Here is a 26,794-nt window from a genome sequence, read left to right as displayed (position 1 = left end):
CATCCAGTTCAAGAACTCCCTCTTCACGAGAGGATGGACCACATGCTAAAAAAGTTGCCCTTCTTGAAGAAGGAGGACAGCAAGGAGTCCCATCCACAAATTACGAATAATGACCCACGGCAGTGGAAGAGTCAGCAAGCTGACTTCTCTGGCTCCCACCCATCCACTTCTTCGGCCACTCAAAGAACCACGCAGGTCTTGCCCCTTCTTGTAAAGGGTTCGCCAGCTCCAGTAGACATGAGGAACAAGGTGCAGCCTCCAGCACTGGTGCTGCCCGATTTACTGCGCAGGACAACTGCCAGGACCCCTCCGAGGGCTCCTCAGGGGGAGATCAAGGCTGGCCTGAAGGAGCCCCCTCCCTTGCCAAGGAGGCCCGAGAGGGAAAGGGCTCCGGGGAGAAATCCTTCGTATCCAGGTATAGACGCTACAGGGCTGGGCTACCTATGGAACCAGCCTTGTCCTATCACATCAGCCCACCCCACACAATCCATCCATCCATCCATCCATCCATCCATCAATCAATCCATCAGGACAGAGCCAGAAGGGACCTTAGAGGTCTTCCTTCTCCAGAGACCAATTGCATTAAGCAATAAGTTTCTCTTCCTACCTTCTAGTGCTTTGGAAAATAAGTTGACCCCCTCCTCTGTGTGCCAGCCCCTCAAATACTGGAAGACTGCTCTCATGTCACTAGTACACCCTTCCTTCCTTTTCCTAGACTACCCAAATCCAAATCCTGCAATCATCCTTCATCAGGTAGGGACGTTATGGTGCAGACTCCATCAGTCAAAGAGTTTCGACTGTGGGGTCTAGGAAGAGGGTCTTCTCTACCGTTGCCACTGTATTAGGGAACATCTTACCCTCAGAGGTGAGGAAAGACCCCTCCCTCTTAGCCTTTTTCAAAGGCTAGATTTAAATTATAAAATTACAACATCATGAAATTTCAAAGCAATAAAAAATTCCAATTCCATATATAAGATGGTTGTCTAAGGACAGGAAGATCAGGGCCTCGAGACTTTTGACATATTTGACCCCTCCCTCAGGCTCAGCCTGGTGATCCACTACGCACTCCTTGTCTCTCTCTGCTTTGAGAAGGCTTGTCCTGTCGAATTGCCCATCAATCTCTGTCTGTCTCTTCTTCTCAGAACTCTCGGACGAGTGCTTCAGAAACTTATGGGAGAGCAGGAAGCCATTGAAAGGCAGACCCGTCAAAGAAATCTTGGATCTGATGGACGAGAGAGAAATATTAGAGACCATCTTGGACCATCTTCGTCCTTTCCAGGTAAGCAGCTGGGTTTGTGTCGCGGTGGGCCCTGAGGTCCATCGTGGAGAGGGTCCAGAAGCCAGGGCTGCCTCGGTGGAGATCATTTATCCCAAAAGTAGACAAATGTAGTTATGGAGAATTTGCTGAACTATGGGGTCCTTGCTGGAAGGATCATGGAACGACCATGGAATGATCGCCTCAACCATTTTGGACTCCACCTCAACATCAAGACAACTGGGTACTTAGGGACTGTCACCACCCCTGGAATGCTTCAAATCAATGGAGAAAACCTAAAGAAGGTGGACATTTTTTGGTATCTGGGATCCCACCTCCAATGTCAATGGTGACATCAATGGCGAGGTGAGAGCAAAGGAGAATGCAGCCTGGATACGTTGGCGAGAACTCACCAGTGTGTTACTGGACAGACGAATGGCCACCCATCTTAAATCTAAGACCTACAAGACAACCATCCGCCCTGTTGCACTGTCTGGCACTGAATGCTGGGCAGCAACAACAGGGACCGGAAGCTCTCGGCATGCCACGGAAATGCGAAATGGTCCTGAGTGTGAGAAACAGTCCTTTTTTTTCAGTTGTAAACTACCCGTTATAACTTCGAACAGTCAGTAAATAAATGTTCTGACCCAAACACGACAAACCCTCTGAAGTGAACTCAAAGATTCCTTTATGAGGAGAGCCAGCAGCCCCGACAAAAAGTTTCTCTCTCACCGCAGGCTAACAACTCCATCCGGCAGGGAGAAGAATCGTTGTCTGCCACATCTATTCATCTCCGCCCCCTGCCTTTTATCCCCAGAGCTAGGGAGGGGCTTCGCTAGCCGTGGTGGCTCGTCTGTCCCAAGGACCGGCCCATAGATTTCCACTGCTCTCCTCTCCTCTGCCTTCTGTGTATCCGCGCGTCAGGCACTGGACCCAGCTGCTCCTCCTCTTCCTCATCCACCTCCAGACCTGCGGTCTGTTGACTCACCATCTGAGGGCTGACGGATGGCCCAGGCTCCTCCTCTGTCTCTCTCTCTGCCAGCCCCATTCCCTCTTCCCCCTCGGAGCTCTCAGGTTGCCTTGATGCTGGCCCTGACTCCCACGCCTACTCCTCCTCCTCCTCCTCTGATTCGGCTGCTGGAGGGCCACAACAATAAATGGTGATAAATCAAGTTCTCACAATTTGTGGCAGAGATTTTCCAACCGTTCATCTCAAAAGCTGCCTCAGCTCCAGCTGATACAATCCGGATGGTCCTTGTTACGTGCTTCGTGTCTGTCCCAGCTAGAAAAGTCAAATTACTTATAATATGCATCCGGACGCAGAAGGGAAACCAATCCTCCCCTTGGAAACACACAGAAAGCTGTTCCTTCCTCTGCTCCTTCACTTTCTCACAACTTCTTTTTTGTTGTTCTTGTTGTTGTTGGCAAAGCAGATTCCTTCAGACCACAAACTGCCCAGGAGGAAAACAAGCGCATTGCCGCCCATCGACCAGAAGCAAAGCACGTCCCAGGTCTTGTCTAAAGACAAGGTAAATATGCGGAGGTTTTACACTTTTAGGGCCGCAGTTATCTTAGATGCAACATCAGAAGAGGACAGCTTGCCATGGCCAACTCACCGTGGCTGCCCACGAGCCACAGCAGACTCACCGCGGGTTAATTCAACCATTCCGTTCTCTCCAATAATGTTAAAAATCATTTTAACATTTGTCATTTATGTTTCATTTGTCCCTCCTTTGAGGCCTCCTTTCTTTGATGCTTCTGTTCCACCATTTCCTCAATATTAGACAGACAATGATTAATAGAACTACAGACTTGGAAGGGGGCCTTGGAGGTCTTCTAGTCCAACCCCCTACTGAAGGAGGAAACCCTTTCCCATTTCAGGCAAACGGTTGTCCAATCTCTTCTTAAAAGCTTCCAGTGATGCAACACCCACAACTTCTGGAGGCAAATTGTTCCACTGGTTAATTGTTCTCACTGTTTGGAAGTTTCTCCTTGGTTCTAGATTGGTTCTCTCCTCGATAAGTTTCCATCCATTGTTTCTTGTCTTGCCTTCGGGTGCTTTGGAGAATAGGCTGACCCACTCCTCTTTTTGGCAACCCTGGAGGTATTGGAACCCTGCTATTAGTGTAACTCTTGTTCCCTGGTGAGTTGGCCACGGCAAGTAGGCCATGGCTAGTTGGCCATGGTTAGTTGGCCAAGCCAAGAGGGCCATGGCAAGTTGTCCCAATCCACCACGGAGAGCTAATGCACGTAAAAAGATGAAGCTGCCAGATCTCCACAGAAACCATAAAGGATCTCAGGACGGCCAAACAGAGAATCAGCAAAGGGCACCTATGGGGATGGGGGAAGGGGGGTTAAAGTAGCTTTTCAAGAAGAGGAAGAAAGTCAAAATGGCAATTATTGACTTATTAGATTCGTATGCTGCCCATCTCCCCGATCAGGTCACCCAGGACCAGTTTCCGTGTGCTTGACCACACGGAGTCCTTTTTTGATCATAATTTCTCCTATATTTCCTTTTCCTGGCCGTTTGGTGGAGCTCCCTAGGACTCACGGACTCTTTTTCCCACCTTCAGATTAGCCTCTACAAATATTATGGCGTTAAACTACGAAACTCAACACAGAAGGACCTGGTGACGGAACAGCTCCAAAGCCTTCTAAGTTTTTCACTCCAGGAAGAAACAGACCGAGAGGTGAGTGGCAGTGGGATGCCTGCGGGGGCTGAGACCTCCATCTTTGTGGGGTCCTTGGGGCTCTCTGAGCTTGGATGTTTTCTTGCAGACGTTTAGTGACCCAACTAGGTCACCTCATCAGTGCCAGAAGAGAACAGGTTTTGCAGAATAGAGGTGAAGGGAGGAGGAGGAGGAGGAGGAGAATTGTGGGGTCCTTGGTGCTCTCTTAACTTGGTTGTTTTCCTGTAGATGTTTTATTATCCAGCTAGGTAACATCATCAGTGCTAGAAGAGAATGGGGGTTACAGAGAGGAGGAGGAGGAGGAGGACTGTGGGGTCCTTGGTGCTCTCTGTGCTTGGTTGTTTTGTTGCAGACATTTCATTAGCCAGCTAGGTAATTTCATCAGTGCTAGAAGGGCCTGGGGTTTGCAGAGAGGAGGAGGAGCAGGAGGTGGAGAAGGGGAGGAGAAAGCGGAAGGTAAAGACAAAGGGTTAGGTGCAAATAAGAGCCTTGGTGGTGCAGCGGACTAAAGTGCTGTTAAGTAGCACTTAGCTGCCAGCTGCCGGCAATTACTGTGAGTTCAAATCTCACCAGGCTCAAGGTTGACTCAACCTTCCATCCTTCCGAGGTAGGTAAAATGGGGACCCGGATTGTGGGGGCAATAAGCTGACTTTGTATAAAAAAGAACACCGCTTGGGGGGGGGGGGCGAAAGCCCTACTAAGCAGGTCTATACAAAAGTATGAAGGCTATTGCTTAACGCATTGTAAGCCGCCCTGAGTCTCCGGAGAAGGGCGGCATATAAATCGAACCAATAAATCAATAAATGTCCTAATTCACAAACATCGCTTTGCCTAGGGAATCTCGGAATCCATTCGAATGGCATCCTTTTGCCACCTGCCTGAGATTCTGGTGGCCCTGGAGGAGGCTGGCCAGTTCAGGCAGACAAGAGGACCGTTTGCAGTAGAAGCCCCCATTGAGGTAAGACCAGGGATGGGGTTGCAAGGTCTGAAACTCAGTACAGAAGGAGGCTGGGGGATTCTGGGAAGGAAAGTCCAATGTGCTTAGAAGGACTTAGGCTCCAGGCTGTCAGGTCTCCTCAGATTGGTCATAGATCTCTTAGACCCGAGACCAGCGCTGAGGATGTAGGTGGTGCTGAAATTCTCCATCTCCATCTCCTGGAGAACTATTTTATAAGGCTAGAGAAGATTAGGAGCTGCCCCAACAAACACCTCGAGTAGACCCAAAGGTGCTTTTTCCAAAGGCCTGGGCTTGGTTTTTTCCTGAAGACATTTCGCTTCTCATCCAAAAAGCTTCTTCTCTTTTGACCAAAGTCAGACCTGAAGAAGCTTCTGGGATGAGAAGCGAAACCTCTTCAAGGAAAAACAAAGTCCAGTTGCCTTTGGAAAAAGCCCCTTTGGGGCAACCGTGACCTGGATGACTAAGAAGCTCCATCAGTTTCCATCCATTGCTTCTTGTCTTGTCTTCTGGTGCTTTGGGAAAGAGTTTGACCCCCTCGTCTTTGGACTGACAGGACTCACAGACTCTCTCCGAGAGATGGATTCGGACCACATTAATACTCTGCTATGGCCAGGCAGTCCTGGGAGCGCAAGTAGAGGACATGATGCCTTTCCTGGACAACATTGTCTCAGAAATACTCTATCAGTATTCCAGCATGAAAAAGGTAGGCAGGTTTCCACCCTCTACTTCTCTTAATGCTGAGTTTAATCACAAGAACAATTATAATCCGGAGTCCTTAGCTTGTTTGATTTCTTAAAGACATTTCATGACCCAACTAGCATGTTGTGGGAGAGGAGGAGGAGGAGGAGGAGGAGGAGGAGGAGGAGGAGGAGGAGGAGAATCTATGGTCTTGTTGCATTTATTATCCTCAAGGCAGCGCTCGTGCATTACACTCTTTCTTCCTTTCCACACAACAACTCTGTGACGTGTTTTGGATTGAGACTGGCCCCAACTCACCTAGCTGGCTCTCGTGCCTAGGGCGGGACTTGAACTCACAGTCTCCTGGTGATTGGCCCAAAGACAGTTGGCCTTTTTCCCTAAGGAGGAACTAGAACTCACCATCTCCTGGTGATTGGCCCAAAGTCTCTCAGCTGCCTTTCATCCTAAAGTGGGACTAGAACCCAGAGTGTCCAGGGATGCTTTGATTGGGGGCCCCCAGAGTTCAACCAAAGACAATCGGCTACGTAAAGGTTTCAATAAATAAATACATCCTCTTCCTTCTGGTTTCTTTTCATTCCCACTGGGGTTTTCCAGGACGAAGGGCTGAAGAAAGCCTTCATGAGGTCCATCATCATGATCACCAAAGCTGTTGCCAACAGCAGGAGGCAAGACCTCGATTTGCCCCAGAAACAGGAACTGGTCACAAACATCGTTGTAAGTGGGGAGAGGGAGGGAGGCAGGTGCTCCTGGGCGTCTTTCTTTTTGGAAGTGAATTTGAACCGAATTGAATGCCAATCAATTGAGCCTGAAAGGTTTTGTTGCTAAGTGGGACATTTGTTAAGGGAATTCTGCCCATTGTACGACCTGTCTTGCCACCGTTGTAAGCCGAATCCTTTTCGTTCAGTTAATCGCACGGCTGTTAAGGGAAGCTGGCTTCCCAATTTTATATAGGTCATCAAGAGGCCAAAGTTACCCACCCCTGACTTAAATCATGGTCACGGGACACTGCAAACTGCCATCAATGCAAGCTGGTGGCCAAGTGACCGAAATGGGGTCACAGGATCGCTGAGGAAGGGGCGCCTCTCGGAACTTGGCATCTGGGTCATAAGTAGTCCTGGAGAGATCCCTCAAAACTTTAAATGGTGGCTAAGTGACCAGTTGTAAGCTGGGGACTTCCTGTGTCAACCAGAAAAAGCGTAGGGCTGGGAAGAGGGCCAGCTGGATGGTGGCCATATCTCAGGTTCTTTCTTAGATGGGTTTCCTTCTCTTTTCAGGAAGTCATTGAAGATGAGCCCGCGAAACCCTTGTCCATCGAAAATCTCCATCAAGCGATCATCACCATCACCTGCATGAGGTATGTACCTGCCGAGAGAGAGAGAGAGAGAGAGAGACAGAGACAGAGAGAGAGACAGAGGAAGGAGGGAGGGAGAGAGAGAGAAATCCTGCATCCTGTTTTGGTCATCACAATATAAAAAAGATGTTGAGACTCTAGAAAGAGTGCAGGGAAGAGCAACCAGGATGATGAGGGGAGTTCTGATATTTGAGGGGCTCTCACAGAGAGGAGGGGGTCACCTTCCTCTCCAAAGTAGCTGAGAGCATGATGAGAAGCGATGTATGGAAGCTTATCAAAGAGAGATCCAGGAGAAATTTCCTGACACCGAGAACAATCCATCAGTGGAACAGTTTGCCTCCAGAAGTTGGGGGTGCTCCATCACTCGAGGTTTTCAAGAAAAGAGTGGACAACCATATGACTGGGATGGTTTAAGGACCATCAAGCAAGGGTTGGAGTAGAAGACCTCCGAGGTCCCTTTTAGCCTAATGAGTCTATGATCTTCTCACTCTCCTCCTCTTTTCTCGTCTTTCATCAGCCGTATGAAGCCCCCCTTGAACTCCGAGATGAGGTCTAAAGTGGTGAGAAAAAGCATCCAGAAGGTGTTTTCCTTGCCGGCTTACCTGGTGACAAAACTGAACGTGAACAGCCCAGGACAACCAGCTCAAACTCAGGTGAGCAGTCCAGATGGAGCCAAGCCATCTGAGATCCACCTGGAAATAAGCATGATTCAAAATCTCCTCCAAAACTCTGGATCCATCCATCGAGCCCAATGTCCTTTTGTTCCTCGTGTTCAGCCGAGAAAGCATTTCCTCCAACTCTGGAAGAAAAACCAGCCCTGCAAGACGGGCCACTCCGTTGATTGCAGAAGGGTGGACTTCAACTCCCAGAAGTCCGTGGCTGGCTCAGGATTGTTGGGAGTTGCAGTCCACCAGTCGTCCTAAAAGGGCCATAAGTTCCCCAGCCCTGGATTTCTTCCTCTTTCTTCCTTTACACCACTTCTTCCTTTAGATATTCTTTTTCTCCTTCTAGGATTTTTATGACCAGATGGTGACCACCTGCAACACCATGCTCACCGCCTTGCTGTCCGAGGCTCCCAATTTGGATTCCCTGCAGGATGTCTTGACGGTAAAGAGTGATTCTTTCTCGGGGTTGGTCAGCCAGATGTTTAGGCTGGATTTGGCGATTCTGTCCCTCCCAAGGACCCGGGCTAGATAAATGTGACTATTGGATGGACAACTCGTCCCATGGGACAATTCAACCATTCAATTTAACTCATTTCAATAGTTAAAAAATGATGTTCATTTTTGTCATTTACATTTGTTTTGTCCCTCCTCTGGCATCTTTTCACTAATGATTCTATTCCACTATTTCTCTGATATTCGTGTCTCTCTTGTCCCACGGCAAGGAGGAAGGGAGGGAGGGAGGGAGGAGATTATAATAAGAGTGAGGGAGGGTCTCAGGGAAGTCCACAGGTGCCCCTGACACGAGAGACGTTGAGCTGGCCACTCCCACCTCGGCCACGCCCCCCTCGAGGTCAAACACAACCTTGATTCGGCCCTCCATGAAATCGAGTTTGACACCCCTGTCATAGAGCCTCGCAGCTGTTCCGAGTAAAGCTGCCTTCTGCAATTGACTGATGCAGATTATGTCGATGCCGATGGGATTCATTTTAGCAACAGAAATTTTGGACTCATTGTGGTCATAAGTCGAGGACTACCTGTATTTGTGATGGTTGCAGTATCATGGGGGGGGGGGGTGTCACCTGAACACCATTGGCGAACTGCCCAACTGGCTTCCGACAAGCCAAAGTCTACGGGGAAAGCGAGATTCGGCTAATGACTGCATTATTCATTTAAGGACCACAGGGATTCGTTCAACCCTGGCAAAAAAAGGTCATAAAGCCAGTCACAAGTCGCCTAACATCCACCTTGGTAAGCACCCCAAATTCTGGTCGTAAGTCAAGGACTACTTATACAGGAAGTCCTCGACATACAGCCATTCATTTAGTGACCGAGCTGGGATGCTGCAACCGTCATAAAGATGAGTCATTGGCCAAGTGTTCAAATTTTGATCACGTGACCATAGGGATGCTGCAATGGTCATAAGTGTGAAGAATGGTCGTAAGTCCCTTTTTCAGTGCCATTGTAACTTTGAACAGTGACTAAATACTAATAGCACTTAGACTTACATACCGCTTCACCGTGGTTTACAGCCCTCTCTAAATCTTCTCCTATCTGGGTCCTCATTTTACCGACCTGGTAAGGACGGAAAGCTGAGTCAACCTGGAGCCGATCAGGATGGAACTGCTGAACTTCTGGCAGTTGGCAGAATTAGCCTGCAATACTGCGTTCTAACCACTGTGCCACCACGGCTCTAAATGAACTGTTGTAAGACTAGTTGTATTCCAGAAATCTTCAATTGCTACTCTAGTTTTCAGTCTAAAATAGACCTCAATTGACCAATGTCTCAAATTTGTTGAGTTCCTTAGATTTTCTCCCCAGTCCTGGCAACTTCTGTGGCTCTTCCAACTGTGAATCACAAATTCTTCCTTTCCTCCTCCTCCTTTGTTTTACCGGGCAGCACATTAATCCCTGGATTGAATCTCCCAAGGGACACGAGAGAGAGAGGGCCATCAAGAGCATCAGACACCTCCTGAAGTTCGTTTCTGAAAACGTCAATTTCGACGTAAGTCACCGTTTGGGATGCAAAGTGAGATGTTTTCAAAGAAAGGAAGAAAAAGAAGAAAGTCCTGCTGCCTTTTGGAAAAAGCATCTTTGGGATGTGACCAGGAGGATAGAAGGAGTCGCGCTTGATGAAGGGGTTGGAGGAGAAAACCTCCACAGTCCCTTCCAGCAATTGAGGTTCTGGGATTCTAAGGTTCTATGATTCTGTGATTCAAAGATTCAGAGATTCAGAGATTCAAAGATTCAAAGATTCAAAGATTCAAAGATTCAAAGATTGTATGATTTAGAGATTCAAAGATTCTATGATTCTAAGATTCTATTATTCAAAGATTCTAGGATTCCCTGATTTTATGAATCTATGACTATGATTCTAGTCTTCTAAGATTCAAATATTGGATAATTCTAAAATTCTAAGATTTTATGTTTCTAAGATTCTGTGATTCTAGAATTCTAAAAGGTAGGATTCTAGGATTCTATGGTGCTATGCTTCCTATGCTCTGATTTCAGCTGGCTGAAACCTTCATGAGCCCCCCTTCTCATCTTTCCCCTCCTTTTTGCTTCCTTTCATTAGACCACAGGTGACTTTTCTTTGCTGGGACAGCTGGTGGCTTTGCTGGGCCTGCACGTTGGTGACACCAGCAAAGAAGTTGGCCAGACGTCCGCAGAGGCCGCCTACCACCTCCACCACCTCATCATGAGCAAAATGGGTGAGAAAGTTGGACTCCAAGGGCTGCCAGGAGCCCAGGGATGCGCACTGCCCAGGAGAGCACTGGGTGGCACAGCTTGTGGCGTGACCAAGACCCCGGTCGTTTGCCTGGGCAGAGATGCCTGGAATTGGCCGTTGGTATTGGCACCTCTCAGGGCCAGGGGTCATTTGAAGACTGAGTTTCTCACGTTAAGTGGATCCGTTAGGCCAGTGGTCGGCAAACTCATTAGTCAACAGAGCCAAATATCAACAGTACAACGATTGAAATTTCTTTGGAGAGCCAAATTGGTTAAACTTAAACTAGATAGGTAGGTAGATTGTTATTAACTTAATTAGGGTACTCCTAAACTGGCCTTTGCTAAGAACGTCCTCAATCTGATGGAGGTACGTTCGCTGAGATCGACCCCTTCCATCTCTCCCATCCACACTCGTCCTGTATACTTCTTTCGTCTATCTCCTTTCGTTCATCCTCTTTATATGTCCAAACCATCTCCCCGACACTACATCTTCTTTCACTCCACAACGTTCCCTAAAATTAACTTAATAAACTTTACTTAAAGTTTTAAGTCTTAGTTAAACTATAGGTACGTTGAATCAAACTTGATCTCATACTTAATAACGATATTATTTATTGATAAAATTAAATTTCTTACAATTGACCTTACAATATCCATAAAATTAAATCATGACAATGACTGACAAACACTAATGTGAACAATGGCCTTGCATCTCCTTGGAAAGTTTGAGTAAGTCAGGTTTGTTTTTAATTTTAGGCACGATTCCAGGTTCTCATCAATAAGACAACTTCTCAATTTACTCTTGATAAGGTTCATGCTTGAAAATGATTGTTCGCATAACTATGTAGACCCGAATAAGGAAAAAACAGCAAACGCTATTTTTTTCAGTTGATGATATGAGTCAGGAATACTATTCCAGGTGTTAAAAATCATCATATCTTCCTTCTCCGGGTCTTTCAAAGCAGACCACTTGTGCTGTGAACTAAGTTCACATTTATTTTTCTCCAATATTTCTGTATCGGCACAAAGACCTTCAAATTTCGAGCTCCACAATTCTTTGTTTTTGAAATCCAGCAATTGCATTTCAAAGTTGCCAATGTCAATATTAAAGGGAGAAAAATTTAATTCTGGTACAGTAGCATTAAGAGGCTTTTTAACAAAGGCTAACGTCGCTTTGCTGTTTCTGAATTCCTGAAACCTGTTGAGAAAAGCTTCCCTCATATTTAAAAGTGTTGTTTTGAAATAGCAAATGTCAATATCAGAATTATTTTCTTGGCGATGTTTCAACAGGCTTGGAAAGTGAATCAAAGTTTCTCTTTCAAAATCTTGAGCAAAAAGAGATCATTGGTTTTCGAATGAAATAACTTCTTCTAACATCGAAAAAATGGTGTTTCCTTTCCCCTGTAGTTTACGATTAAGCTGATTTAGATGAGATGTAATGTCTACCATGAAATAAAATTTTTGGATCCACTGATTGTTCGTTAGTTCTGGATAGCGAATCCCCTTCTCATGGAGAAATGCTTTAATTTCTGTTAATAAGGAAGCGAAACGTTTCAAAACGTTTCCTCTTGATAACCAACGTACCTTGTTATGCAGCAGAAGATCGGCGTACTCGCTCTCCATTTCAACTAAAAATCCTTTAAATTGGCAATGATTAAGAGGTTTAGTTATAATGGAGTTGATAATCTTAATCACCAATTCCATAACTTTGCAAATTTCTTCTGGAAATGTCTGAGCACAAAGCGCTTCTTGATGAATGATGCAATGGTAAGTAAGTACCTCGTGATTAATTTTTTCTTTCAAAATAGCAACAAACCCGTTTCTTACGCCGGTCATACTTTTCGCCCTGTCTGTTGAAATTAAGACAATTTTATTGAGTGGAATATGATGTTTTTCAATGTACTCAATTACAGCATTGCCATGTCCTCTCCACGTGTTTGACCTTTGAGTGGCAATAATCCTAAAATTTCTTCTTTAGGACCTGTAGATGAAATAAATCGTACAAAAAGTGAAACTTGCGCTGTATCATTTATGTCACAAGACTCGTCAACTGCTATTGATAAAGCTGAAACCAATTTAAGATCTTCGACTTGCTGGTTGGTTATATTCGAAGACATTTTGACTGTTCTGTCTTTCACTGTTTTAGCAGACAATGGTAACTCTTTAATTTTTTTTAGAATATCGGCTTTGTTCTTAAAATCCCGAAATAGCTCTTCGGATGCATTTATAAAACAACTTTTTATGTATTCGCCGTCTGTATATGGTTTTCCTCTCTTAGCAATCTTTTGACTAACCACAAAACTTGCAATATTAACATTGTTGGAAGATTGAATCCAGTAATTAAATACAGAACTTGATTTTTCTTGACTCTTCTGAAGTTCCTCAACTGCTTTCTTCCTTGCATCACCGACAGGATATTTACTACTAAATGACACGTGTTTAGTTTTAAAGTGTCTCTCCAAATTTTATTTCTTGTTATGCACCAATTTTTCCTGACAAATAAGACAGGTCGGAAGGCCATTTAAGTTTTGAACAAACGCGAAAGTCTCGGTCCGTTCAACTTTAAATTCATGGTTTTCGTCTTCCGTTTTTCTTTGCTTTTTCTTTGTAGCCATGTCAAACAGGGCACCTAAAAAAATGTTTCATTTTATAATAATAAAGCCACCAACACAAAATAATTACAATTCTTAAATTGATGACAAAAATACCTGTAGGATTTGCAGCTGGTTGGAAAAATACAGGTAACTTTATGCTCCGAGTAGTTACTTTTGTCACCCGCGCGTGATTTGCGGATGCGACTAGCACTAACCACTGCACAAGGAGATTGCTGACTGACTGGCTCACGCAACTCGTGCATGAATCGCGTGCGCCTCTCCCACGCTGCGTATCCCATGGCCCACCTGCGCCGCGTCTCCCGTCTCTCGCCCGCAAGACACCCCCACTTCTTCTAACGCCACTTCTTCAGAATAGACTCGCCCAGGCCGAAAACCGACTTCTGCGCATGGGCCACGAAGTTTCAATCGCACTGTGCGTGCGCGCCCGCAGGTGGTATTTTGTGGAAGAGCCACACTCAAGGGGCCAAAGAGCCGCATGTGGCTCGCGAGCTGCAGTTTGCCGACCACAGAGTTAGGCTAGGCATCTGCCATCAGCCAGCCTGGGCTTGTGAGTCTTGGCACATGGATTGGGTCTTAGCGTGTTTTGCAAAGCCACCTTTTAGTCATTGGATGGCTGCATGTATTGCAGGAAGCCAGAAAACGGGTTAACCAAGTTACGGGTTGAGTGGGCATTGTTAAGGAAAGAGCTAAAGAGGGTTTATAATTGCAATACATTATTTGTTAATTTTATAGTTTCAACCCCATTTTACGTGTCTTCTAATTTTTAATTGGGAGCCGTCCACAATCGGTTGAAAGACAGGCACTTATATCAATGGTTTACCTAAAGAAAAGGATCGGTTAAATTTGGCTAGTTAAAAGCTTAACCCAGTGGCAACTTTAAGCCATGTGGATTTCAATGCCCAGAATTCCCCAGGCAGCACACAATCAATTCACAACCTAATGCTTCATTTGCACATCAGACCAAGGTAGTCTGGGTTAAATCCGGTTTGATTCATTCATTCCTTTGTTCATTCGTTTGTTGGTTCATTCCTTCATTCCTTCATTTATGTAATTTGTCTCTTATGTAGCCCTATATTTCCCCTCCATTTACAGTCCCATCTATTGTGTTAACCTAGAAAAGGGGTTACAGGTAGTCCTTGACTTACAACAATTCATTTAGTAACCATTCAAAGTTTAACCGGCACTGAAAAAAAGTGACTTGTGATTGTCTTTCACACTTACGACCGTTGCAGCATCCCCATGCTCACGGGATCAAAATCTGGACACTTGGCCACTGACTCCGATTTATGACGGTCGCAGTGTCCCAGGGTCATGTGATCCCTTTTGTGACCTTCTGCCAAACAAAGTCAATGGGGAAGACGGATTCACTTAACAACCGGGTTGCTAACTTAACTGCTGCGGCAATTCACTTAACCACGTTGGCAAGAAAAAAAATCGCAACATGAGGCAAAACTCGCTTCATAACTGTCTTGCTTAGGACTCAATGGTGGCCGTAAGTCGAGGACTGCCTGTAATTGGACCACTAAAGAGGTCATTGTACCTGTTTCGTTCCTGATCAGTGAGATAAGAGAAAGGGGGGGGCAGAGAAAGAGGGAGCGAGGGGGGAGGAGGAGGACTGGTGTCTCTGAGCTTTGTTGTTTTCTTGTGAAGGTTTCGTGACCCAACTAGGTAACGAGAAAACCACCGAGCCCAGAGAGCACCAGGGACCCCTCAGGTCAGCCCTGAGCTACAGAGCTTCTCTTCTGTTGGAACGACTAAACCGGCCATCAGACGAAGGATGTTCAGAAGTTCCGAATGCCAAAATCTGACCTTCTCTTGTTTTCCTCCCTCCAAAGCCAAAGAAATGGATGAGAAACCTAGAAACAAGAAGGGGAAGGTCGTCAGTTGGCTGAGGGAAGACTTCTCCTTTTCGGGGCCAACAATATTTTATAATAACGTCTCCAAAATGGCTACGGTACGTTTTCGTTCAGCATTTTGCCTGGCTTCTTATTGACCTTCCTTTCTCTCCTCCTCTTGACCTGGAGATACTCAAAAAAGTCAATATCACAGTGGGGACGGCAGGCTCCAAAGGCCGGAGGGTGGATATCCATCCCCCACAATGTCTAGGAGCAGGCGATCTCGGCTGCCATGTTGGCTTCTTTCACCCACATCCTAATATCACGTGGTGGATGTCATGGAATATGGCCTGCCTCTCTACATGGGGTGCTGTCCCCAGATACGGGTCAAAGTCTCTGGCTTGTCAAAACCCTGATGCATCTCTTCATGGTCTCCTTTTCTTCTTTCCGATAGGCCTTTGGCGAGCATCTGAGCCCATCACAAATAAACGACCTGATCTTAAAAGCCCTGGCAGCTCTGACACACCTGGACAAAAACATTTCACACACTGCGGGACTCCTGCTCAATTCGTTCTTGGAAGAATGTGGGATGGAAATGGAGGAGGTAAGAAAATGGCAGGGTTTGGAGCAAAAGGGATAGAGGAGATTTTGTAGAAAAGAAAGATGAGAATGGGTGAGACCTTGTTGACTTGGTGACAACACTTCGGCTGGATTTAAGAAGGCTAGGGTTGGATGGAGACCACCAGGTAATCTTAGGGCTGTTGAGAAAGTCGGTCATCCCTTGGATTTCTCTTTTGCCATAGCTGCCCATGATCCTCAAGGAGATCTACCGACGTCTCCCGAAGATCTTGGACCCTGCCACCAAACAACAAATGCTAAAGGCAGTGTGTCACCTGGCGTCCAAACGGGTGAACAAAGTCGTGGATATTCTCCTCGAGTGCTCGGTGGCGTGCGATGGGTAAGAAGAACCTCAAGGAGATGTGCCTCCTGTTTTCTTGTGCTCTACAGAGATTCTCAACCATTTGCGATAGGGGTGAATATCTGTAGCTTGGGGTGGGCAGGTCATGTGCTGATTGGGGGGGAGGTTGCATTGGGTTGGTTGAGGGCCAGTGCAGTCGCTGGTTGGCTGTGCAGTCGATCTGAATTCTGAGAGCTTCCTAGGCTGGTTGTCTCCACCATCCAGGTCATGATTGTCCCAAAGGTGCTTTTCCAAAAGGCAGCTGGACCTTCTTGGTTTTTTAACACTGTAGAAACAATGCAGAGACTCTGAAAGAGTGCAGAGAAGAGCAACGAAGATGATTAGTGAACCGGAGCCTAAAACATATGAAGAAGAGTTGCAGGAATTGGGTCTCTCTAGTTCAATGAAAGGAAGGATTGAGGGGGGACAGGATAGCAGTGTTCTGATATCTGAGGGGCTGCCACAAAGAGGAGGGGGTCAACCTATTTTCCAAACCACCTGAGGGCAGGCAAGAAGCAAAGGATGGAGACGAATCAAAGAGAGAAGCAACCTACAATGTGCAGAACTTTCCTAGCAGCGCAAACAATTAACCAGTGGAACAACTTGCCTCCAGAAGTTGTGGGTGCACCATCACTGGAGGTTTTCAAGAAGAGATTGGACAGCCATTTGTCTGAAATGGGATAAGATTTCCTGCCTGAGAAGCGGTTTGGAGTACAAGACCTCCAAGGCAGGGGTGAAATCCTCTGGTTTGGTCTGGTTCGCCCGAACCGATAGTAATAATTGCTACTGTTTGCCCGAACCGGTAGTAAAAAAAACGCTTTAAAAAGTACGACAATCAGCTGTGCCGGGCAATGTCGGAACCTTTTTGTAATTTCTAATTTCAGCATTTTTTTACTACCAGTCAGCTGTGAGAAAATCAGCTGTGCCTGATTGTCTGTGAGGTTCCTGTTTGTTGCAGGGGCCATTTTGTGTAAAGTCCAGCTGCTTCTGCATTGTATGTGAGTCAGTTGTGTAGCTTTTGTGTTACTTTTGTGTAAAGTGTGATAGTTTGCTTTTGAGCTCTCTGTGATTCAGTGAGGTTCTGCATTGTGTGTGAATCAGTTGTGCAGCCACGCCCACCCGGACACATAACCACCAAGCCACGGCCGCCTGGTCATATGACCACCAAGAAACGGCCACCCGGTCACATGCCCACCAACCAACGCCCACAGAACCGGTTGGGAACATTTTTGAATTTCACCACTGCTCCAAGGTCCCTTCCAACTCGGTCATTCTGTGAAAAGCACCTTTGGGTTAATTCTGTAGACACACTGCTCCTAGAAACATCCCCTCCCTTGACCAGTTCTGGGTTCTCTGGCACTTCCGGTGGCGCAGAGGCCCTCCTTTGAATGGCTACTAGACAAACGGTTGCAAGTCGAGAACTACCTGTAGCTATATTTTTTTCCATGCCTTAAAGCAGTTGATTTGGCCATCGGTTCTCTAACCCTTTCTTCCGTTGTGGGGGTTAATCTATCTGGAATGGCCGTCTCTTTGAAAATGGGGAAAGAATCTGATTTTTTTCCCCAATCCATTTTTCCACCTGCACAGAAGTGCTAGGGAGCTGTGGAGGGCGCTGGCTGCAGACCCCTATGCTAACCTGAAGATCATGAAGCCCCTCCTTAAAAGGCTTGATGACCAAGGCCACAGCACCGAAGCTATTGGGAGGAGATGCATCATGCCCATTGCGGTAAGCCCTCAACCGGTGGCTCTCCTTTCCTTAGATCTGCAGGTGGGCCAGGCCTGAGGAAAGGGGGAAGGGGCTGAGCAGAAGAGTCACCCTCAGGGGTCTCCTCATCAGGAGCAGGCACGCCCTGGCTGGAGGGAGGCAGAGGGCAAACTGGTGGGGGCTGAAATCGGAGCAAAATTTGACGTAAGCCCCCCTTCCCCCCAAAATGCCCCATTGAAAGTAGAGGCATCTGTGGGCTTCCTCACCAGAACAGCTTTGATATTCATCCATCCATCCATTCATCCACCCATTCATCCAGCCAGCCAGCCAGCCATCTATCATCTATCCACCCATCCATCCATCGGTTCATCTTTTCATTAATCCATTCATTCATGTATCCGTTCATTGATTTATTCGTTTATTCATACATTCCTTCATTTATTCATTCCTTTACTCATCCAATCATTCATAATTCAATTGATTCCTTTATTCATTTCTTACGTTATTTCTTACAGAAATAACTAAAAAAGAGTTTGATTTAAGAAAATACATGATAGGAACCAACAAAGGCAAACACCCAACGGAGTACTTTGTGTCATATCTTATTTTAAATATTCTTAATCTGTATTTTTATTATGTGTTATATTGTTTTATTACATTGTTGTAAACTTCCCAGTGTCAGATTGCTCAGATGGCCGGTGGAGAAATTTAATTAATTAAGACCAATAGATTTGTAGTCCAGGTTTGAACTGTGGGGTCCTTGGTGCTTACTGAGCTTGGTGGTTTTCTTGCAGATGTTTCCCGACCCAACCAGTCTAACCCTACCTCTAAGCCTAACTCTTCCAGCACTGATGATGTTACCTAGCTGGGTCATGAAACATCTGCAACCAAAAAACACACGCTCAGACAGCACCCAGGGCCCCTCCAAGGACCCCTAAGAGGTGGAGAGTCAAGAGCCCACTTAGGAATGAAGACAAACAGAGAAACGTGAGGTTACCGATCTCTTTGTCCCCAGTTCTGTCTCACTTGCGCTACTCGTTGTCTCCCTTTTGTCCTGTATCTACACCCCACTGGCCTCTCAAAGTCTGGAGGGGGTGTAGAATGGGAGTTTCAGAAGTCCCACTTCTAGCAACCTTTGGCTCCGTGTCTCAGACATGGACATTCCTGGCTCAGGTTTCATGGACATGAGGATTTTTTTCTTTCTCTGGGCACAATGAGAATGTATCTGCCGAACAAAACTCTGCATTGGCGACAAGAAGGGCATCCAGCCAGGAAAGCCTCAGCTCCATTCAGTTGCCCAGACTCCACCCCGCAAGGGATTAGGGGGTCGTTAAAAGAAGAAATAGATGATGATGAATCTAAGTAACCTGATGAGCCCGAGCTGACTCTCCTCTCCTCCTGTTTCTAGGCCACCAATGCGCTCTCCTTCCTCCTCTCGCTTCCTGAGGCAGCAACCATTGTCCAGCATAAGTTCTCCAGCCTGCTCCTGGCGCTCGTGACGCACATCTATTTTCTGCTGGGAGCAGGCAAGGGCGGGTCAGAACTGACCTACCATCTGGGGTAAGGAATCTCCTGGGCCCAATCTGGATCCTTTCTCCATTTCTGCAAAGCTCAGGAAACAGTCGTTAAGTGAACTTTGTCCCATTTTGCAACCTTTCTTGCCAGAGTGGTTAAGTCCCATGGTCGTTAAGTGAATCTGGCTTCCCCGTTGACTTTGCTTGTCAGAAGGTCCCAAAAGGGGATCGCGTGACTCTGAGACACTGTGACCGTCATAAATATGGCTCAGTTGCCGAGAGTCTGAATTCTGACCACATGACCATAGGGCTACTGTAATGGTCGGAAGTGCAGGGGGATCAGCTGAATGATTGGCATCAACTCTTCTGCCTTTGTTTCATTTAGCAACGCAGTCAAAGCCATCAAACACCTCATCTTGCGCACCGGCTATCAGGAGGAGTTCAAGGACTTAGATATGGTTCAATGTTGGGCGATGCTGATGAGTCCTGAAAGTGTGTTTGAAGGCATTTTCCACCTGGTCCGGTAAGAAATTAAAAGTCAAAAGAGCTTGGCTACGAGGGGCAGTGGGTGAGAGAGGGAGGGGAGGCAGAGGGAGAGGAGGAAGAAGAGGAGGCAGAGAGATAGGGGGAAGGGGAGAGAGAGGGAAGGGGAGAGGGAGAGAAAGAGGGAGAGAAAGAGGGAGAGAGACACACAGAAGGCAAAAGTGTGAGAGAGGAAAGATTAGAGGGGAGGAGAGGGAGGGGAGAGGGAGAGGGAGAAAGAGAGAGGGAGGGTGAAAGAGAGAGGGAGGGTGAGAGAGAGGGAGGGTGAGAGAGAGAGGAAGGGGAGAGGGAGAGAGGGAGGGTGAGAAATTCTCTAAATGGAGTAATTCATTGAGTAATTCATTTATCGATCATTCAGCTCATGATTTCTCTAGCTTGGTGATTTTCTTCTCCCTAACCAGCAGATCTTGTCTGATCTCTCCATCTTTATTCTCTTAGGATCTTGTTCAACTACTCGAAACATGAGCTGAAGGTCATGTTCCGACAGGCCGAGACCTACGTGCGCCACCCCGATTTAAGACACAAAACCATTGGGATGGTTTTCTTTTCGGAGGTGAGGAGACCTTGAGATGCACCCCAACCTTCTGGAGCTCAAGGAAAGTTGCCCAGGGTTCAACAGAACTTTATGGTTAGAAACTAGAAGTTGTGGGTTCTCCATCACTGGAGGTCTTGAAGAAGAAACTAGACAGCCATTTGTCTGACATGGTAGAGGGTCTCCTGCTTCACCAGGGGGTTGGGCTAGAAGACCTCCAAGGTCTCCTGGTATTCTGTTAATCACTGGAATGGCTTCCCTCCAGAAGTTGTGGGAGGGAGGGAGGGAGGGAGGGAGGGAGGAAGGAAGACTCAATGACCCCAAATTCCTTTTACTTTTTGCATTATTTTTTGTATTCTTGCAACTATCATTTACACTACCTATCAGACAGTCACAAAAGGGATGACGTAACCTCGAAACACTGCGACCGTCATATATATATATATTTATATGCCGCCATTCTCCCGAGGGACTCAGGGCGGCTTACAAAAACAATATCCAATACAAATCACAATAAATTAAAATCAACAACCCAATTAAAACAATTTAAAATTATAACAATGTACACCCATAACGGATCAGTTAAGTTGACGAAAGAGCCACATCTTCAACTCAAATATGGACCGGCAAGTACCCAAATTTTGATCACATGACCATGAGGATGCTACCATGGTCATAATTCTGAAAAATGGACGTATCCCTTTTGTTAGTGCCATTGTGACTTTCAGCGGTCACTAACCGAGGACTGTGTTTATTTTCTTTTTCTCTCCCCGTAATGGCTGAAAGTGGCATCTTTAGTAGAGGCTCTCAGGGAAGTTCCCTTCCTTTGCTTGGCTAATGCTCCGTATCTCCACTCTTCTTCCTCAGTTGCTGTACCATCCGGAAATTTGCCAATTCTTTGTCATCCAAGACATCCTCAAGGTGCTGATGGAATGGATGACACAGCCATATCCGCTGATACAGACTTTCAGCGTTCGAGGACTGGGGAACCTCATCCAACACCCGTTTGAGGTAAGAGATGGGAGGCAGGAAGGGAGTGGCTTCCAAGGTAGTAGCAGGTGTGACCTCGCTCTCTGGGAAGTCTACAAGGCTGGGAAGGATAGAAGAAGGAGAAGAAGAAGGCAACCAGCAGAAAGAGGACAGCTAGAGTGGTGTCTCTTCTCCAAAGATGGCTGCAACCCTGGAAGATCTGAAGGTGCAAGTAGAGGCCAGATCCTCTTGGAGGACATCTGAAAGCAGAACAAGAAGCAACGGATGGAAACTAATCAAGGAGAAAAGCAACCTAGAACTTAGGATAAATTTCCTGACACCCAAAACAATTAATTAGTGAAACAACTTGTCTCCAGAAGTTTTGGATGCTCCAACACTGGAGCTTTTCAAGAAGAGTTTGGATAACCATTTGTCTGAAATGATCTAGGGGTTCCGGCTTGAGCCGGGAGTTGGACTAGAAGATCTCCAAGATCCCTTCCATCTTTGTGATTCTGTTAAGGACCAGGGGAGACCTGATAGCAGTCTTCCAATATTTGAAGGGCTGCCCCAAAGAAGAGGGGGTCAACCTATTATCCAAACCCCTGAAAGGAGAACGAGAAGCAGCAGATGGGAACTAATGAAGGAGAGAAACAACCTGGAACTAAGGAGAAATTTCCTGACCCTGAGAACAATTCATCCTTGGAACGACTTCCCTCCAGAAGTTGTGGCTGCTCCATCACTGGAGCTTTTCAAGAAGAGTTTAGATAACCATTTGTCCAGCAGAGTCTAGGGTCTCCTGCTTGAGCAGGGGGTTGGACTGGAAGACCTCCAAGTTCCTTTTCAACCCTCTTCTTCTATGCTCTGTGGCCTTCTCTTGCGTTTGTCATGATCGCTGTGAGACTCAGAGAACTCCAGTGACCATGTTTAATTGCTCGTTTCTTTCCCTGCTTCCTCCAGAAGAACATCTTGGAGCCACTGTTGATGCCAGTGCTAAACTGCGCCTGTCACGAACAGAAGAACGTGGCAAAAGAAGCTATAAGGACCCTGCGTTTCCTCCTCAGACACCTCAAGATAGAAACCCATGCATGGAAGGCAGTCAACCTCATTCCGCTCCTTCTAAAATATTTTCATGATGTAAGTCAACCAAATCATGACAAAATGGTTTCCCCCTCTCCCTCCCTCCCTCCCTCCCTCTCTCTCCCTCTTCCCTCCCTCCCTCCCTCCCTCTCTTTCTCCCCCTCCTCCCTCCCTCTCCATGGACATTGAACTGGGAATAGGTGTGCTCTGAACTTGTGTGTTCTCCTTCAAGAAACTTCTGCATGGCTATTCTGCTATTGGAGGAACTAACCTGTCTCTCTTCCTTCGTAGGACGACATCGAACTGAGGAATACCTCCATCACCATTTTTGGCATGCTCCTGAAAGGACTGAAGGAGATACGGAACAGTAATATGGCTGAAAACATCCTGAACAGCCTTATTCCCCTATTCATACAACTGTCAAATGATCGGACGAAAGAGGTGAGTTGAAGGGCTGGCTAACCTGAGCTCCTGCTCTGATCATGCTACCTTCACAGAGACCACTCTGTACCCCCATCTTCACTCAGAGCAACGTGGTTGTACCACGTGGACACTCTGGAGAATGCAAAGAGATTCTGGACAATCCTGAAGTTGTGGGGTCCTTGGTGCTCCCTGAAATTGGTTGTTTCCTTGAAGACTTGTTTCATGACCCAACTAGGTGACAGGATCTCCCTCTTTCCTCCCTCGGCCAGGTCTCCAGGAAGACCCTCGACTCCTGCGTGTCCTTTATGAACTGGGGGGGCTTTCCCAGCAACTTGTTTGACTATGAAATGTACACCAGTCTCCATAGCATGTACTCCAACATCTGCTACGTGGTTGTAAGTAGGAGCCAAGCTGGCCTGTTTTCTTCCAGATTAGAGTATACTAACCGTTTATTTCTTTATTTTGCCCTGCCTTTCTTATTTTTATAAATAGTTCAAGATGGTGGGCATCCCTAATACTTCTTCTTTTCTTCACAACAACCCTGTGAGGTGGGTTGCCCTGAGAGAGAGGGACTGCACCAAAGTCACCCAGCTGGCCATCGTGACTAAGGAGGGACTAGAACTCCCAAAGTCACCCAGCTGGCTTTCATGCCTAAGGCAGGACCAAAACTCACCATTCCCTGCTCATTGGCCCAAAGTCACCCAGTCCGCTTGCTTGCCCAAGGGGGGACTAGAACTCACCGTCTCCTGGTAATTAGCCAAAATCACCCATCCAGCTTTCATGCCAAAGGCGGGACTAGAACTCTCAAAGTCCCCCAGCTCACTATCATGATGAAGGCGGGACTAGAACTCACCGGTTCCTGGTTTCTTGCCTGAGGCGTTAAGCACTAGACTCAACTGACTAGAGGGATTCTTCTTGGGTTTTTGCTCTCTCGGGAACAGCAGAGGTTCCATGCAACCATGAGGACTAGAAACCTTGCTGGTTTGTGGGTTTGAGGCTTGGAAATGGCAGTTTGTGGGAAAAGGAAATTAGGACGTAGAGGGGGGCAAAATATAAATGCATTTATAAGTTTAGAAGCCATTTCCTTATCATTTTTCTTTCCCTTTTCTTTTTCTTTTTTCTTTTTTCACTATCTGCTATTTTTCTTTATTTTCCTTTATGCTTTTAATTTGGATAAAACTGTCTCTAATAACATAAATATCAATTAGTATAGTAAAGTATAGCATAGTATAATAATGTCACAGTTTAGTACAGTACAGTAAGTTGTTGAGGACACGAGGACTAGAAACCTAACCAAGAAAGCAGCCCCTTGGTAAAAAAAAAAAAAAAAAATTAAAAAGGAAGCTCTCTAGTTCATTGGCTTGTTTGTTGCCTTGTTTTCCCCAGATGAATAAATGCAAGCAAAACCTTCCTGCGATGTTGGATCAGATGCTGGGATTCCTGAGGAGCCGGAACTCTTCCCATCGCGAGGCAGCTGCCCTCTTAATTGGTAATCACCAATGCCAACTCTGGAAGGAGGGCAGGAAAACCCAAGACAGGCGGGCGGCCTTATCACCAAAAGAATCTATGCCGAATTAAGCCATGTCGCTTAATCAGACTGGAAGCTGCTCTTATACCGTGTGGCTTCTCCGGAACTGCTACGATCGCGCAACAGTTTCTCAGGCAGTTCCTGCCCTCTTTCTTAAGGGTATCGCTGCCGTTGTTAAGTTAGTCACATGGTTGTTAAGTGAATCTGGCTTCCTCCCGGATTTGGCTCAGCCGAAGTGATCTTTGACCCCCAAGACACTGTAAGCGTCATAAATACGAGTCGGTTTGCCAAGCATCCGGATTTTGATCTTGATGTGGCAACGCTTCTAAGTGTGAAAAGCAGTCGTAAGTTACTTTTTTCAGTGCCATTGTAACTTTGAATGGTCACTAAATGAACTGTTAGAAGTTGAGGACTACCTGGCCTGTATCCCTCTCTCTTGTATAGGCAAACCCACAGCCGTGGTTTTTCCTCTGGAAATATTTCCAGCTGGCCTCCCATTCTAGTATTAACTGGATTCAAGGCTGCTTAGATTTTTTTCCAAGATGATGGTTGTTTGCACAGTCCTAGAACATAAAGTAATAGAGTTGGAAGGGACCTTAGAGGTCTTCTAGTCCAACCCCCTGCTAAAGCAGGAGACTCGATCCCATTTCAGACCAGTGGCTGTCCAATCTCTTCGTTAATCTCTTCTTGAAAGCCTCCAGTGAGACCTGGAGACAAAAACATAGGAAGAACGGCTACCCCTAGTCCTTCTTATTATTAGACAGACCCAATCCCTGGAACCATCCCGTAAAGTCCCAAAGCGACTCTTCCAAGTGGAAACCAATGAATTGCGCGTTTTTTTCCTGAATCAGTCGATTTAGCCGTCTCTGTTAACCCCACCAACGTTTTCTTTTTACGTGCCCAGGCTGCTGCGCGCAATACATGCAACCAGAAGTGATGACTTCAAAACAAATGAAAGAAGTTTTCCTCGGTGAGTTTCAAAGTTCCCTCGCTTGAAACAAGGAGTTTTTCTCCAGAAGCTCTTTCGCTGATCAGGGCTGGTTCTCACGGTTGATCCCGGAAATCCTTTGTTTTTTGGATTCGTTTCAGGTCTCCAGGATCTGCAAGGCGATTCCGAAGCCTCAGTGGCTCAGGCTGCAGCTGACTCAATGCAAGAAATCTTTCGGCAGTGTGGCCATCTGATCAAGCCGGGTCTTGTTAGTAGTCAACTCCCCTCCAAAGTCATCAGGAGGATCTCCGAGACCAAGCAATAATAGTTTCATAGTTTCATAGTTTTCATTATTGTCATGGCACCTCATAGAATGAAATTAAGTGCCATCCTCACTGTATATTATACTTTTTAAAAACCCTATAATAATAAAACAAAAACACACTTCCTTCACATTGTATGCAATTGAATTAAAAAACCCTGGTATTGTATTAATATTGCACTGTACGTAGAATTGTATAGTTACTGCTCTGGGATAGAAGCTGTTTTTCAGCCTATTTGTCCTTGTTTTTATTGTCCTGTACCGTCTGCCAGATGGTAATAGTTCAAAAAGAGGGGGGCCCAGGATGAAATGGATCCTTAAGGATGCTTTGAACTTTCTAAAGCCAGCGGGAGCTATAAAGCTCTTCCAAAGTGGGGAAGGGGCAACCCATGACCCTCTGGGCACCTGCCTTCCAGCTGGTCTTTGGGGAAAGCGAGGAAGCGTGAAGATAATTCTTACATCGCGAAGGACCACGAAGGAACGTCGCAGAAACAAGACCTGGCAGGGAGATTGTGGAAACAGGCCCTGGAGATAGACAGAACAATTTAATGTCAGAGAGAGGAGAAGGTTCCACGAGAAGGTCACAGAGCCACAGGTGCTATTGGAGAAGGGCGGTAGCAACCATCAACCATCGATGATATCTGGAACATCTCCACTCTTGGTCGTCTTCCAACAGAAATAGGAACGCCTAGAGTAGGGCAGATGCAGAGAGCTGAACACTCCGTGGGGGGAGATCTAATGTCCTCCAAAAAGATGCTCATTATTATCCACATAGATGGAGCATTGAATAAAAGCCTTCAGGAAAACCTCTGGATCCCAAAGGCGTCTTCCCATGGGCCCTGATCTCCTTTGGAAAGCATGCGACGTTTCTCAACTTAGTTTGTTAAGCCAGAAGGTGGCCGAGCACTGGTCCCCTCCTCATATCTGTTCCTGGCAGTCCTTTCAACTTTCAGCCCTGAATGAGCCCAGCCTCATAGGTTGTAAGTTGGACCGGTCATAAACCAGGTCATCCTGCGTCCGTGATCGATTTAATGACTTTTAAATGGATTAAGGGAGTTGTTCAGTACAGACATTGTCAATAATCATATATTCATGTGCGTCTCCTAGGGGAAATTGTTTTTAGAATAGAAGAAGAAGAATAGAATAGAGCTGGAAGGGACCTTGGACAGGGGTGAAATGTAAAATTTGTTACTACCGGTTCTTTGGGCGTGGCTTGGGGGGGGGGTAATGTGACTGGGTGGGCATGGCCAACTTTGTTTTTTTAACTTTTCAAAGCATTTTTTCTGCAAATGCAAAAAAATGCTTTGAAAAGCCTCTGCCGATCAGGCAACACAGCTGGGATTGTCAGAGGCTTTTAAAGCATTTTTTAAAAAAGCCTCTCTGCCAATCAGGCAACTCAGCTGGGATCGGCGGAAACATTTTTTCAGCGGAAGAGGTTGTAGAAAAAATGCTTTTAAAAGTAAAAAAAAAGCCTCTGATGATCGTGCGGGTCAGCTGGGCATG

The 26,794-nt window shown here is 46.3% G+C and overlaps 1 protein-coding gene across 1 annotated transcript; it reads left to right on the top strand.

Moving 5' to 3' along the window:
- Positions 1 to 25,294, top strand: LOC139322236 (maestro heat-like repeat family member 5). The gene is made up of 26 exons (XM_070951270.1): positions 1 to 415; positions 1,143 to 1,279; positions 2,689 to 2,784; positions 3,829 to 3,945; positions 4,781 to 4,903; positions 5,457 to 5,606; positions 6,197 to 6,316; positions 6,877 to 6,956; positions 7,471 to 7,606; positions 7,965 to 8,060; positions 9,516 to 9,620; positions 10,191 to 10,326; positions 14,793 to 14,911; positions 15,247 to 15,396; positions 15,596 to 15,750; positions 17,338 to 17,476; positions 18,864 to 19,015; positions 19,355 to 19,492; positions 19,951 to 20,065; positions 20,912 to 21,055; positions 21,971 to 22,147; positions 22,382 to 22,531; positions 22,783 to 22,908; positions 23,900 to 24,002; positions 24,946 to 25,011; positions 25,131 to 25,294. Exons 1-26 carry the CDS (start codon positions 34 to 36, stop codon positions 25,292 to 25,294), a joined length of 3,576 nt encoding a protein of 1,191 aa, XP_070807371.1. The 5' UTR covers positions 1 to 33.
- The last annotated feature ends 1,500 nt before the right edge of the window (positions 25,295 to 26,794 follow it).

The sequence above is a fragment of the Pituophis catenifer genome, unplaced genomic scaffold (genome assembly GCF_029215685.1).
Source record: "Pituophis catenifer annectens isolate HBS135680 unplaced genomic scaffold, rPitCat1.0.hap2 SCAF_10, whole genome shotgun sequence".
In the NCBI taxonomy this organism is placed as follows: domain Eukaryota; kingdom Metazoa; phylum Chordata; class Lepidosauria; order Squamata; family Colubridae; genus Pituophis; species Pituophis catenifer.
This window is presented reverse-complemented; position numbering and strand designations above follow the sequence as displayed.

Bases quoted from the DNA above. Each gene is read 5' to 3' on its own strand.
- LOC139322236 (XM_070951270.1), top strand. From the start codon at position 34: ATGGACCACATGCTAAAAAAGTTGCCCTTCTTGAAGAAGGAGGACAGC. The intron at 6,317-6,876 runs GTAAGTGGGGAG...TTCTCTTTTCAG, and splicing joins AACTGGTCACAAACATCGTT to GAAGTCATTGAAGATGAGCC. The intron at 22,532-22,782 runs GTGAGTTGAAGG...TCCCTCGGCCAG, and splicing joins CAAATGATCGGACGAAAGAG to GTCTCCAGGAAGACCCTCGA.